This window comes from Micromys minutus (assembly GCF_963924665.1).
Source record: "Micromys minutus genome assembly, chromosome: 6".
NCBI lineage: Eukaryota > Metazoa > Chordata > Mammalia > Rodentia > Muridae > Micromys > Micromys minutus.
In genome coordinates, this window is record NC_137975.1 from 52,967,755 (window position 1) to 52,983,908 (window position 16,154).

Consider the following 16,154-nt stretch of genomic DNA (forward strand, 5'->3'; position numbering starts at 1 on the left):
TAAGTCTTGCACAGACAGTGCCTTCCCTTCTCTCTCACAGTAAGAGGACTGAAAGCTGGCTGAAGAGGGAAAGCTGGCTGGTGCATATAGAATGGAAAGTAACTGTGCTTCTGCTAGTTTACTAGCATCTTATCCAGAGCTTCCCACACTGTCACTCAGTTTTCTACAACAGAAAAACAGCAAGAAAGCTGAATTCTGTTAATGCGTTCACATTGAGTACTCCATCAATTATTACTTATCCGGAGTAGTATTTTTTTTTCTTTAAATATTTGGCATAGTAGCACAGGAAAAACAGCATGGATTAGCATGGATGTGAGCAAGGATGCAGATTTATGTTTTTTACTGGTTATTTTATTTATTTACATTTCAACTGTTATCCCCTCCCAGTTTCCTCTCTCCAGACCCCCTATGCTATCCCCCTTCCCCCCGTTTCTATGAAGATGTTCCCTTTCTCACCCACCCACTTCAGCCTCAACACCCTAGTATTCCCTTAAGCTGGGGCCTTGGGATTTCACAGAACCAAAGGCTTCTCCTCCCATTGATTCCAGACAAGGCCATCCTCTGCTACATATGCATCTGGAACCATGGGTCTCTCTATGTGGTGGTTTAGTCCCTGGGAGCTCTGGGGGACGCAGATTTAATTACAGCTTTTGAAGGATGGTGGGTTATAGGAAACCATACAGGTTTAGGAAGTCCATTCAGTAAGATCCAACAGTGCAGCTGATGTACAAGCATCTAACATTCTGGGCTCACCAGGGATTCCCTACATCACTGTAATGGCTAGGGATTCAAATGGTGACTGTTTTGCTGGAATTCACTTGTCCATAACTAAGTGGTCTTTATTAGCAGCCCTTGCTCAGAAAATAGAAAATTTCAAACTCCAAGCACACAGATAATGGAGGCTCAGACTGTCTAGCTGTGATGAGTCCTTTGTGCTGTACACAAATGTCAGCACACTCAACAGAAGTGCAATTAGAGCTCGTTAGGCTTCTCTTTGCTATAGGAGCTATTCAGAGCCTCAACTAAAGAAAGCTCTGTCTGTGTGCCTCTGAAGCTATGCTTACCTGTCAAAAATGCCACAAAGAATCAGAAAAGGCTGCAGCCTTATAATTTGAGATAGAAAAGTGTGCATTTCTTCTGATTTCTAAGTTACGTCCAAAGGGAGCCATGTAAGCCGTTCATTTCTATGCAAGACAAAGTTCCATTTAAACTCCCATAATAGAGTTCTTGAAAGATAATTCTAAGTCTGCTCTCATGTTTTCCACTTTTCTAATCAAAAATTCAGAAAATGAAGGCAAAAGGAGGACTCACCCTATAAGCAGGTTTTTGGGTTCTCAGTCTCTGTATAGGCCTATTCTGTGATGTGACCAGTATGTGTGACAGAACAGGGCCATTTAGAAGGCAACAATATGTTTCTGTCAGTTTGTGAACTGTGCTGATAATTTAGCATTAGCATAACCAGAATTCTAGTGTGTGATGCTAAGCTCGTCTCTGTGGTGGTCAGTGTGGTGAATTTCTCCCATGCGCTCATGTACCTGGTGTTTTGGAGAAGGTTATGAAACTTTTAGGACATGGAGCCTTAATGGAGAAAGTTTGTTACTAGATGTGAGCCCTGAGAGTTTCTACAGCTTCACCTCACTTCAGAGTACTCTGTTTCTTATGTGTGGTTGAGGGCTTGAGATGTGGTCTCTCTGCTTCCTGCTCTGGTCTCATGCCTCCATGTTTCCCCTGAAAGTATAAGCCCAAATAAACTCTTTCATCCTTAAGTTGCCTTTAGTCATATAGCATTTTCCCCGCAGAGCAACAGAAAAGTAACCAACACAGAAGTTGGTACTAGAGAGTAGGGTTGTTTTTGAGAAGAACATGGGCACATTGCTTTTTGGAGTGATGTGGAAGACTTTGAAACTTTGGACTAGAAATGTAGTTAATTGTTGTATGTTGAGTGGGACTGTGAAGCCAGAAGTGCTGAGACTAGTAAAGATTTGTCTCTAGAGCCTTCAAGGAGGAATATACTTTATTAGCAACACAGCTACAGACCATGATATTTTGGCAAAGAATCTAGCTGTTTTCTGTCTATCTTCTGAGAATTTATGTGAGGCTAAATTAAACCAGGTGTTTAATCCCAGCATTTAGAAGGCAGAAGCAGATATATCTCTGAACTGGAAGCCAGCCTCATCTATGCAGTGAATTCCAGATCAACCAGGGCTGCACAGAAAGACTCTGTTTCCAAACCAACCACCAACTAACCAACCAACCAACTAACCAACCAACCAACCAACCAACTAACCAACCAACCAACCAACTAACCAACCAACCAACCAACCAACCAACCAACCAACCAACCAACCAACCAACCAATCAATCAACCAACCAACCAACCAACCAACCACATACCTAACTGCTTTGGTAGAGAAAATGTCAAATCAGCACAATGCTAACTCTGTGGCATTGCAATTACTAAAACCTCTTATGTAGGTCTACAATGAAAAAGCAAATGGGGCAGAAAGAAAGAAAAAAATGTATAGCTTGGATAGAAACAACACTAGGAAGCTTAATGTTTCAGCTAAGTCATGTCCTAAAAGAGACACTGTGATTATTAAGGAGAATAAGGCCATGAAAAAGAGGCTTCTTGCTCTCACTGGAAAAATAAGAAGGATGATCTCGGGAAAAGACTCCACTCAGCTAAGACCTCAGCTTGAGAACACCTAGGAATCACTTGCCCATAGACAGGACATTCCTGCTAGTGCAGTGAAATGGGGCAGAGGTCTGTCTCAAGTTGGCAGTTAACTTGGCAGTTAATCTAGATAGCACTGGCTTTGAAGGCATGAAAGAATCAAGAGGGAGGGGCTTCTGAACAAGGTTGAAACTTGAAGAACTGAAAAGACTTCTGAAGTTGGACTAAATACATTTTATATCATGAGATGGCCATGAACCTTTGAGGGTCAGGGAATGGAATGTGATTGAGTACAAAATGCTCCCATAGGCTCATTTTTTTTGATTACTTGGTACAAGTTGAAGCTTGCTTATCTACTATCCTGTACAATTCCCTCAAAAGGGGCATTTTAAGATACTTTTTATTGTAGTAATAAAGATACCCAAAACCTCCTTGGCTTTTGAGATGATGAAAAATTTGGAGCAAATAGTTTGGTCTGCAGCAGCTTTATACTTAAACCAAATACTGTGTCCTGGGTTGATACTGGAGAATAAAAGCAGCGTAACCCAGAACTGTTAGCAGCAAAGGGTTTGCACATTTGGTTATACACATAGATAGTAGACAATACAAAGAAGAAAATATACCATATATCAATACTTGGGCATTTCGGGTCCTATGTGCTCACCTCAAATAAATGATTTGTGTGTTTATAAATACAACCTAAAACTAAAAAGATAAGACAGACCCTTTCCACGGACTTTCATTCCGTGACTTTTGCTCTGATATAATTTAGAGAAGTTTGGAGCCAAAGGATAGGTAGAACATCTCTTGGTGGCTAGACACTCCATGAAGACATAAACTGACAGGATCTGTCCCACAGGATTCATCTTTTTGCTACTAAGAGTAGAAGAGTATATGGGAATGTCTGAGACAGTAATGGCTACCTTTAGAGGAAGGCATGCTCAGTAAAGAATGCTACACAGCCCAGGCATACCTCTGGGAGGTAATAACTAATACTTTAGAAAGTGTTCTGTCATCTGGGCCATGGTGGAGCAAGCCTTTAATCAAGCACTCAGGAGGCAGAGGCAGGCAGATCTCTGAGTTTGAGGCCAGCTTGGTCTATAGAGCAAGTTCTAGGACATCTAGGACTTCACAGAGAGACTTTGTCTCAAAAAAAAAAAAAAAAAAGTAAAATCATTTACAAAGACTGTGGCAAATATCATATTTTGAGACCCAGAAGAAACAAAAAGCCAAGCTGTAAGGCAGTTACCACTATTCCTACTTTATGAATGAGCAGATGCAAATTTCCATGTTTCAGGACTATAATTAGGTATTAAGTCATTAAAATGAATAAAGTTCCCTGTCATAGTCTTTTCTTTTTTTCAGGTTTACTGTTGCAATGTCATTGTTCCCTAGACGACTTTTCTGGTGCATAGTAAATGATAAGGAATGAATGAATGAATGGATGAATCTGATCATGGTAGACTTTTGGAAGTTCCTTGTGATAAACTCCATTGTTTATGCTAAAACAGTATAGGAAGGAGACTCGGAAGTTATGGAAAGTAGAGGCTGAGTAGGTAGAAATGCAACAGCATCTGCTCAGAAAGAGGCTAAGCGACAGAGAATAAGCCCTGTCTCTGACAAAACAGTGCTGGCAGCCCTTGTGACAACTTGGGAGTTGTCTTCCAAACTTTTCAGTCTGTGAAGAAGCTAGAAAATGGGATGCACTACAATTAGCAATAAAATACCTTGTGGAGAGACTTAGAGCCCAATCATAATTTCCATTTGCAGATATCTGTATCTCTAAGCACATGGCTTCTGCCCTGATTACTAATTAATGAGGTGCGAGGCTGCCTGCTGGAAGGAAGCAGCACTGATTATGTCAGTCTTGTGGGACAGAGGAGCTCTGTGGTCCAAGAAGGTAGATGGTTCTTTTGAATATACATTTTAGAAAATTAAAAGAACAAAACCAGGACAGGAGGCTTATAGAGATGGGAGCAAACACTTCTAAAAATATAGATAACCAATTCTTAAGTACCTTCACGAGGCAAGCCTCAATTTTATTACAGATCTCATCAATATACATTTTCCACCTGCAACTGTATGTCCATTTAACCAGCAGACTTAATTCTGAACAGATTCTGAGGCAAATGTATTAGAACAGTTTAAAGAAGAATATAGTAATACAGTCAAAGAGGAGCAATGAGAGACAAAATGTGGCAGCTGTTCTTCATGGGCTACACACTTTCTACTCATATTCTTCCTGCCCACTGGGGATTCCTGTGTTGTACCAGGAGTAGACCAGTGCTAGCCAGATCCCACAAGGCCATCACGTAGGACAAGCCCTAAGCAGAAGGTTGTGGGCAACCATTCCTTGACACAGTCTTCTTCATGTATGCTGAGTTCCCAGAGCAGTAGGCGTCCACCTTCCAGAGGGAAAAAACAGATGGAGCTGGCTCCCCGCCCCCACCTGAAGTAATCGAAAGTAGCAGGCACTATTCAATCAGACAGTTGGTTGCCACCTACCGTTTGACTTTTCACTATCTGCAGGTTTCATCTGAATGGGATGATGCATCTAAAAATATAAAAGTGAGAAAGTAAAGGCAGATTGAACAACTGTAAAACCAGTTTCAGAAATGTCATAGTATTCAAGTACTGCTATAATTACAAGGACACATCATTAATAACATGGCCTTAAGGGGTGACATTACCTTAGTTTGTTTCCTCAGTTTTGTGTTCAGGAACCTAACCTTGAAGCCAGGGAACATTGGAATAGCTCTGGAATCAGGCTGGAATAGGAAACCTGGCTTTGACATGAAATATAACCCCTACTTCTATATTACAGGCAAGCAGCTCTGAAATCTATTACAGCTGTGCAAGCTGGCTATCATGAGTTCTCTGGTGTAGCTCTTCCTCTGCCATGGTATTAGATAACACCTGCAGAGCACGGCTATGGGAGTTACACGGGAGCACACGTGTAAGGTGCTTCATACGTGAGCAGAGCCAAGGATATGCTGAAGAAGTTAGAATTATGGATGTGCACATATGCAGGAATACAGAAAACTTGAAACAAATGAGGTTGAGATCTGAACCAAGGCTGACCTCGATGCTCCATGGTTTGCTATGCAAAGCTGATGACTCCACTGTGTATGACACAGAGCTTACTCTAATCACAGAATGCTCCTACTATTTCCAATTAAACTAAATCCCTCAAAGTATTTCCAAAGGTCCTCTTATTTGATATTTCATCTTACTCCAAGGAATAAGGAAGCCACAGGATGAATGGAATCACTGGCTGTGCAAATGCTTTTATTATAATGGGTCTGCTCTTTGTGAACTTTTAATTTCCCCAGGGGACTTCCATTACTTGCAAGCCACAGCTCTGTATTTTATCTAATTTAAATGAAAGGGAATGGTACTTAGTTATGGCACTTACATGATGGGACATTATCATCAGGTAGTTCATGTGTCTTTCGAATACCAGTGGAAGAAGACAGGGGGAAAGAACTGCCAAGGGATAAGACCCTAAGTAATTGAGAGCTGCCTGGATTCCTTCATAGGCAGGATGTCTTTATGCATAGAGCATGGGCCATGAGATGCAGTGCCTACTAGCATCCCGAACTCCATTTATATATTTAATTTGTAGAGCAGACACTACTTAAGGATATGATCTTTAGGAGTCCGAAACAGTCCTTAAAAAACAGCACAGAAGAAACTGTGGAAAGTTCAGACATGGCCACAGAATAAGGAGAGAACAAGGTTTAAGGAAGATCACAGTGTTTTTGAGTAGGTTACCCTTTGTTTCTATTTGCATGGTCTCCTTGGGCCAGGCTCCAGGCTATGGCTATTTAGCTAGCAAAGGCTAGGAAAGAACTTTCCCCAGGTGCCATATGGCTGGCAAATACTGGTGCAAACAGCTATCAGAGCAACATCCAAGTGCGGGAGGAAAGGAAACACAGTCAAGAAGGAGAGTTTCCTAGCAAGCATGGTTTCTAGTTCCAGTTCTTAGAGTTGCTAGCAGAAGAGAGAAGATGACTTGTCAAATCTATGGATGTCTCAGGAAAGACACAATGGTACAAATCGAAGCTTTTACATGACACTGCTCAGGTGGCCAAGAACCTGAGACAAGATAGACCAGGGACCTATGGGAAAACCAGCTACTACTGTTCTGCTAAAGAACCATAGCAATAAAATGACTCCTAATGACATTCTGCAATACTCATAGATTGGTGTCTTGCTCAGCCATCTTCAGAGAAAGTTCTTCCTGCAGTAGTAGGGAACAAAGATAAAGACCACAGCCATACAATTTGCAGAGTGTGAGAGACCTTTGAAATACACACTTCATCAAACCCCTCCTCTCAGAGCTCATGAGACTTAGAATAGGAGGCACAAAGAGTGTAAGAGCCAAAGGGGATGAAGGACACCAAGGAAACAGACCTTTTAAACACACGGACACTCTCAGAGACTGTGGGAGGATGTACAGGGCCTGCTCTGGTCTGCACATGTAGTCCCAACACTGAGACAAGTGGACACCAGCTTCCATCCTGACCCCAAAGCTATCTCCGATTGATAACCACTTGCAAACGAGAAATTTGTTTTCTCCAAAGGAATCTCAATGGGGACACAAGCCAAACTACTCTATCCCTGATTTTATTAAAATTAGAAGACTGTTTTTCTCACACAATATATCCTGATGATCCCTCTGCTCTTTCCAGTTCCTCCCCTGCCATCTGGCTCTACTCCTTTCTGTCTCATTAAGAAACAAAAAGGCTTCGAAGGAACAGTAATAAAATAAATAAAATATAATAAGATAAAAACAAAAGTAACATTAGAATTATACAAAACCAATAGAAATAAAAGAGCCCAAAGAAAGACAGGAATCAGAGACCCACCACACACACACACACACACACACACACACACACACACACACACACACACACACACAAAGGACCTATAGGGTTCATAGATGAAAATATGAATAAATTAAAATCTAAAAAATTAAATTAAAAAAAGAAAAGCCCTGACATACCATTGTGAAACAAGGAACTGGCAAAGATGCCTTTGAGGTTTTTTTTTCAGTTGACCATCTACTGATGGGCATACAACCTACCCTTAAGAGTAGTTTGAGGGACCTGGATGAGTGAAGGGTAGGGATGGGAACAGGAGGGATCATGCAAGGGAAGGATGAAGGAAAAGAGTATTGGGAAAGACAACTGTTACTGGGGGACATTTCTGGGATAATCTCAAAACCCAAGGCAATGGAATTTACAAGGGTAACTCTAGCTAAGACACCTAGTAATGGGGAACATGGAGCCTGAACAGGCCATAATTTATAATAGGCAAAACTTCTAAAGAGGAACTAGGACACTAACCCAGTCACAAAACCTCTGACCTACAATATGTCTTGCCTACAAGATGAGCTGAGGTAAAGATGGTGCAATGACTGAGGAAATGGCCAACCAACGACTAGTCCAGCTTGAGATCCATTCCATGAGAGAGTCCATCCCTGACACTGCACAGATAGGTAGGAACCAGAAGTTAGATATTCTAGAGACCTAGGACAGAATGACTGGAAAAAAGAAAGACAAACAAAAAAGTCAATAAAATGATTCCTAATGGTATTCTGCTATACTCCTCATAGATTGGTGCCTTAACTCAATTGTCATCAGAGAGGCTTTGTCCAGCAACTGACAGAAATGGATGCAGAATCCTATAGTCAAACATTAAACAGAGTGTAGGTAATCCTGTGGAAGGAGGGTGAGGAAGAAGAATTGTAGAAGCCTGAGGGATCAAGGACACCAGAAGAAATCTACAGAACCAACTAACATGGGCCCACAGGGGCTCCCAGAGACTGAACCACCAACCACAGAGTATGGGGACTGCTGACCTAGGCCTTTCACACATTATAGCTGTGTATCTTGGTCTTCATGTGGGACTCTTAATAGTGGGAACTGAAGCTGTCTCTTCGCTGCCTGCCTTTGGGACCCTTTCCTCCTACTGGGTTATCTCATCTAGCCTTACTAGGAGAGCACACATCTAGTCGTACTGCAACTTGATATGCCAGGGCTGCTTGACATCCATGGGAGGCCTGCCCTTTTCTGAAGAGAAATGGAGGAGAGAAAGTGGGGCAGGGGTCGGGCTGAGGTGGTGGAGTGTAGGGAATGGGTAGATGGAGGAAGGGACTGGAAGGAGAGGAGGGAGGAGAAACTGATTTGGTATGTAAAATAAAAAATAATAAAAGAGAGTAGTTTGTTTCCCCAGTGAGAGTCCCTGGGAGGGAGGAAACTAAATTTTCATTTGCAAGTAGTTCTCTACTGGAGCCTACTTCTGGCTTATGTGGAGGCTCGTTAGTCTGTCATCTCTATGGCCCCATCTGGAGCAGACCCCTGCAGGCTCTGTGCATGTCACTCCAATCTCTGTGAATTCCTGTGTGCAGCGATCATGGTTTTTTTGGTGCTTCCATTCCCTTCAGCTCCTACCCTCTTTCTGTCTCTTCTTATTTGATGGGTGCATCCCATTTGAGGTTGAGTGTCCCAAGGTCTCTCACTCTCTGCATGATGACTGTCTGTCTATAGGAGCCTGGCCTGTTCCCATCTGCTGCAGGAAGCTTCTCCGATGATCACGAGCAAGGCACTGATCTGAGTCCAGAGTATCATTAGGATCCATCAGGAGCTATTTTATTGCTGGTAGAATTTGCTCTGTTTTGTTGTTTTCCTTTAAACAACGTCACTATTTGGAATACAAACTACACTTAAAGGCAGGACCCATGACCAGCAGTAGATGGCCAACACAGAAGATGGCACCTTTGGAAGTTCTTTGTCTCATAATGTTTTGTCAGGGACTTTCTTTGTTTTTCAACCTTACTGATTTCTTATGTCTACTAATAGTGTGTCTCTCTGATTCTGTGTTCCTTGTGCATTTTCTTTGGCTTTCTTCTTCTGATTGTTTTTCTTGTCCTGTTTCAATTTGTTTTAGTTATATTATTATCCCTTAAATGCCTGTCCTCACCCCCAAGGAAAGATAGAAGGGGTAGATGTGGATGGAAATCAAGGCAGGGAGGACTTGGAGGCACTGGAAACCACAGCCAGAATATATTATATAGAAAAATCTATTTAGTCAATAAGCAATTAAAAAGAGTGAATATACTTCCATTCCAAAAGGAGTTTATCATGCCAGCAAAAAGGACAGTGTAAGGCTGTGAGGGTGGTCAGCATGGAGGTCTTAGCGGGTCTTATAAGCTAAAAAATTGGTTTGACAAGTTTATTGTGGGGATAAAAGACTTAAGAAGTAAAGGCAACCAGGCAGAATTTTGAGTTTAGGAAAAAAAAAAATCAGTTTTGGTGATGCCATTGAGGATAAATTACATAACGTCATAGGAGTCAGGATGGCAGCTAGTAAACAGCTCTAGTAACACACAATGTTACAAAACTCAGTGCTAACTGGCTCTTTGTGAATAAGGGAGAAGAACTCCACACCTAGACAGCCATTGAGACCAAAGAGGCATTGCTCAATTAGGGAAAATGAGAGGCAATCATGTCAGAGGAATGTCAGAGCCTAAACATGCTAAATTCATGTGACTATGGCTAGCAAGACATTGGAACTGCAGGGCTCAAGCTTCGAAAAGAACCCAGTGTGGAAGGTTGAAGTGAAAGCCACAGGAGTTGATGGAATGACAAGAGCTAGGAGCAAGAACAGAACCATTAGGGAATATGTCAGGAATATCTTAACAGGACAGAGCAAGGAGCTGGTGGAAGGGCAGGAACGCATGGTAGGGCAGTTCCAAGAGTAAGGAAGTTGGCTGGAGAGATATCTTAGCACTGACTGTTCTTATAGAAGACCTGGATTCAGTTCATTGTGACTTCATGGTGGCTCACAACTGGCTGTAACTCTAGTTCCAGGAGAACTCTTCTGTCCTTTGAGGGTACTACATGGACATGTTACATGTGTATATATGCAGGTAAAGCATTCATACACATAGAGGAAAAGTAAAGAAATCTTTATACAGAGATTTTTATTCAAGGCAGTATCTGTGGATAGCAGTGCCAACTTCAGGTCATAGGAAAGAGAAGTCAGTGATGGAAAAGACAACAATGCATGTGACAGATGAAGACCGCTGCTTCTTGTAGATGCAAAGGAATGACACCTTTTCCTTTTAAAATAATAAAGAATTATATGGTTAATATACTGCAAAGTCATGAGGTACAGAGTTTAATGACATCAGAGATAGAAGCAAGTGTTGTATGGGATTATAAAGATGAAATGAAAATAGTTCTTGCCTGCAGGAAGCCTACTGTCTACCATGGTGATAGATACACACATTTTATAAAAGAAAGTGACAAACACCAGAAAGGAGCAGGTGCTGTGAGCATCAGGCCTAAGAACTATGGCCATCTAGCTGTATCTGTGCTGTGTGCAACACATTAGAAAAGAGATCTGGGCCACAGGAGCAGCATCTCTCTACTCTAAAGCTACTCTCAGTTGCAGTTATGAAGGGAACAAGGGTCTTCACTAAAGACACACAGCTGGTTAATGACAGAGCTGGGATCAGAAGTCTAATCTCTCTGCTTTCAATCCAGTGATGACTCTCCCAGACCACACTGCCTCTCCACAAAATGGTTAACATGGGACTTGGACATATGGGCTTTTAATTAAGAACTTCAGGCTCTACTCATCAGAGTCTGCCAAACACTTATACAAAGGCTCCCACAACACACCCTTAAGTGAAAGTATTCTCTTTCTTCTCTAAACTCCCACACTGATTGGCCTCTGTAGCTTTCTGACTAGTATTATAGCAATTTGTCATCTTCCTATATCTGGTCAGTACCTGACCTAAGAAAATCTAGAAGTAATGAAAGCCATAGTAACACAGCTACTGCCACCATAGGCTTGAACTCTGTTTTAGTCTTCACTGGGCCCAGGGGTAAAATCTAGTTCCCAGAAATCTGGGTTGTTAAGCTATGGGGACCTCTTGGGTGGTCTACTGTGGGTATATTCTGAAGATAATTTGGACAATGTGCATAAAGCACTGCAATTTTTGTTCAATCAGTACTGTAGTAAGAATGGCTCTTTTTCATAAATTCTGTTAGAAGAGGAAAATGAAAGGGTCTGTTGTCATGGATCATGTAGAGGATACTGAGACAGATCCACCAACAGTTTTCTGGAGTACAGTATGTGCTGAGCTAAGGCAACAGAAACTCAGAATTGCTTAATACAGACTAAGGAAGGATGAACAAAATATGGTGCCTCAAGATGTTGCCTCTTGAATATATTCTTGCTGAGCCTATGGTATAAAGATTCTGCCTGGGCTACAGACTGGTTACAGAGCCAACCTGAGCGACTTTGAAAACCATGTTTTAAAAGTCAAAGAAGACTAATTATTTAGGTTAGTTGTAGAGCACTTAAACAGCAAGCATGAGGCCTGTGTATTATTCCCTAGTACTATAAAAAGCTGGAGAAATGACATGTCAAGAAAGAGAACACATATTCTAAGGCACAAAGCAAGTGAAAACAGGATGCATTATTGTTCTAGGATGATGCCACAACATTTTAACCAAAGTACGTTATTAAAGAATGATTATTACAGGCACTTTAACTAAGCAACAGGAGTTCTTAAAGAAGGCAGACCAGTCACTATGAATGAAGTAGCTGAAACATAGAAAGTCTAGGAGAGGAGGACTATATTCATGAACACGTTTGAAAACAAATTATTTGACCACTCAACCATGGACTAAAACTACCCTCATCACCAGGACTGGCGGCTAGAAGGCACATCTTCAGCACCTTTCTTAGGAGCTGGACATGAAACCAGTGGCATCATCACAGCTGCTTCCCAACTCTTCCAACATAACTGGGGAACCTTGTCTGCTGCCTAGGCTGGAGTGGCCCAAGGACAGATTCTCATGTTGTGTGCTGTACCTGGAAGTTCTAACTAATGGTAACGGAGCAGAAAAGGCAGAGAACTTGGTAGTCTGTTTCAGTGTCTACTGTCTCAGCAGTTGTAAGGGAATTCCAGAGTATGAATTGCATCCAGTTCTGGGTGGCACGTGAGCACACAGGATTGTTAAGACTGATTTTTTGGGGGGGGGGCAGGAGTTTGTCTTTACAATCATATAGAACTAGCCATGTATGAGAAAATATTTATCCAGTGATCTGCCTACACTGTCATAATCTGCCTGAATTTTTGATGAGTCTAGAAAGTTTTATAAGCACCAGCCTCTGGCATCTAGAGGGTAGTTTTTCTGAGGTGTGATGCCTATGACTTCTGTTTAGCTCATTTGTCCTGGTAGCAAACACAAAAACCCCACACAGTGCTATTTGTGGAAAGCATGTTTTCATGAGAAAAGTGATAGGTGTCAGCGTTACATACACAGACTGCTCACAGGAGTTCAGTGGACCTAAGATCCTTACACACACACACACACACACACACACACACACACACACACACACACACACACAGACTGCTCACAGGAGTTCAGTGGACCTAAGATCCTTACACACACACACACACACACACACACACACACACACACACATACACACACACACTGCTCACAGGAGTGCAGTGGCCCTAACATCCAACATACTTTAGGTTGCTATTTCTATGAAGAAAGATTTCTAGATTTGCGTTTCTGCAGATTTCTTTTTTGACTCATAGACATATCTTTTTCATTCATTATGGAATAACAACACTTTGCCCACAGTTTCGCCTCAAGTTTCTGGCTAGTTTCTCAGTCTCTATTTAGTCTTAAGTGTTTTAAATCAAATGAAACATAATAAAAAGAAAACTGAATAGCTCTCTACCTATTTTCTTCACTGGGGTTTGGGTAGTTCTAAGTGTGGTCTTTATGTAAAAGGGCTAATTAATTTCATTTATACCAACTACTGACATCACATATACAGCCAAAGAAGAACAACTCAGAGCACTAGATCTACTTCAGCACCAAGCAACACTTATGTGGAGCTGTTCAACTTCCAGTGAGAACAGATTTATACTTCACCATCTTTTCTATCCTAAAGGTATGACTTCACCATCCACAAAGTACAGCCGGTTCTGGGTGATGCTGATTTTTGTATCACCCTGATTGGCGCTGCAGTACACAGGATTCCTGCATAAAGCCTCCCCAGTTTGACCCCTCCTCTTAGTGGGTAAGTACAAGGTGCTCATTTTCCTCTTTTCCCTTTATATACCCACAGAGACCTAGAACTGATCTATCCACTACTGGTGACGAAAATGTCAATTCCCTGATTGGAACAGATATGGTCCATCCCCAAAAGCATTTTAGGTTCATCACAGAAGAAGCCAGTGGTGGGTGATGGAAATGAAAATGAGTTCAGGACTTTAGAACAAAGCCATTATTGAAGGTCTGTGAGGGTAATGGAGTACTGCACCTAGCTCTGCCAACAGTCACTGCCTCTACAGAATCCAAGTATTATGACACATTGAGAGGCACAAGGCTGGGCCACAGCACCAGCAATCACTGACCAGTGTCTAGAGAGCCCACTGTAGAGGTGCCTAGACTGATTTCTCCTAACCTCTATGCTCAGTCCAGTGGTGTCTACAAGGAAGAATATGAGTTACTTCCTATCACCAAGTCAGGGGACGGTTAGAACATAGCTTGGATGAGTTCTTACACAGATGAGACCTATGTGCAACTTGTTTAATCCTGTACATTACCAACTGATGAGGTAATCCCCTCTCATGAGATATGAAAAAATGCCATTGTAACCCCGAAATAGGTTTTGGAAAGTCACTGTTCCACGTTTCATCATTAAAGCTATCACAATAGCTTTATGTAGACCAGCAATGCTTACTAGAGGCTTACTGTAATAAAATATTAAAGAAAGGGGAGTGAAACAGGCAAATCTATGAAAGAGCTCCATGTCAAATGAGAGAACCAAAACCAAAACCCCAGCATGTTTACTCCACTCTAGGACAACCAATGATCCGCATAGGTACTTGGTATCTAGTTTGCATGATACCTATGAAACAAATGCAACTATACTATACTGTCAATGCTTTTAATGAGTGATTTTGTAAATGAAAAGTTGAGAGAGATTTGCCACCAACTGTAGGTAGGCGATTCCCTGAAATGGAAGGGGCTCTCTTTCTTAGAGCCAGAGAGCACATAGTTACATAGCCTTGCTACTTTATGCACTTCCATCACTCCAGTTGCTTGAGACATCATTCTCTGCATTAGGAGACAGGGAAGAAACAAGGGTGGCTCTGGGACCATCAACTTATCAGCACTGAGCAAGAACCTCTGCATTTGCTTTTCTTTCAATCGTAAACCAGCTAAGATATAGTGACTAGAATGATTGCTAAGCAGGAACACATGGCAAAAATAATTTCTCAGACTAGTCAAAACTGACTTTGATCAATATTCATCAATTATGAAAAGAGAGGAAATCATTCTTTTACTCTTAATTTTCCAGGCATTTGTTACAGGCTTTTTGTAAGTTATTCAATTAGTTCTCACAAGTCCTGCTATGTTGATGTTTAGAAGAATCAAAAGGGCAGGGCAAAATACCCTGGCATATTCACAGAGCCAATAAGCAGGGGTCAGAATGCTTACTCTTGTCTGTCTGTGGCAAGAGCCTCTATCTCATACACACATGGTTTTAGGTATCTATATAAAAATCTAGAAAATACAAATATATGAAAATGTCTTTCTGAGATTGCCTTAATTAATTTAATATGATTACCTCTAGTTGAAATCTTAAAAAAAAAATCAGTCAGTGTATGGACAAATTACCAATACGTAAGCTATTATTTACATCCTGAGGCTATGTTAACTGCTCAGGTTATTTGTTATCACAGTTATTCCAACCTTTCTTTATACATTCTGCAGAAGCGATTACTTTCTGAAGATACACATTCCTGGGAGGAGCAGTGTGCAGACCCATCCAAGGGTGGCCACATGGCCATTCATCATTGCTCTCTGGAGCTGTATGACCGTGTTACCATAGTGGATACATGGGGAATTTTCAATTGCAGTTTGCTGGCAAATTTTTATATGTGTTCTAAGCCAGGAAAAAAATATGAGACTTGAATGGAACAGCAATGAGAACTATGACATATAATTTTCTTCTCATGGCAAATCACAACTGGAGAAAAACTCAGTGAAAAAGTTATGATTTCTTTCTCAGAGTCATTGAGCTATGTAAAGTATCCAATAAAGTTATTATGATCTTTTTAAAATAAAACTTGCCCTGAGGAGTTTCATAAGGGTCCATTTGAAAGCTATAAGAATGCTCTACAAAGAATGGCCTTTTCTGGTCCTTGGAAACAATATTTAACTCCCAGCTCTTTGATACACAGTAATACAGTGATAGAAAACATAGAGAACTCAGCATTCTGTTTTTGCTTTTGACGTAGTGGGCTCCAATTCTGCCTTTTCAAGTCACAATGACGTGACCTATTTATATTTCTGCTAGAATGATACAGTGTAGTAAAGGGGATAAAACAAGCAATGTGACTATTTAGTCCTGGCAAAAT

The 16,154-nt window shown here is 41.3% G+C and overlaps 1 protein-coding gene across 13 annotated transcripts in view; it reads right to left on the reverse strand.

Moving 5' to 3' along the window:
- Positions 1-16,154, reverse strand: part of CELF2 (CUGBP Elav-like family member 2) — a 291,604-nt gene that overhangs the window by 73,981 nt on the left and 201,469 nt on the right. For all 13 annotated transcript variants that reach the window (XM_080918103.1, XM_080918108.1, XM_080918101.1 and 10 more), the window contains one exon: positions 5,180-5,228. In XM_080918103.1, coding sequence (XP_080774229.1) covers positions 5,180-5,228 — 49 coding nt within the window. The remainder of the gene's footprint in view (positions 1-5,179; positions 5,229-16,154) is intronic.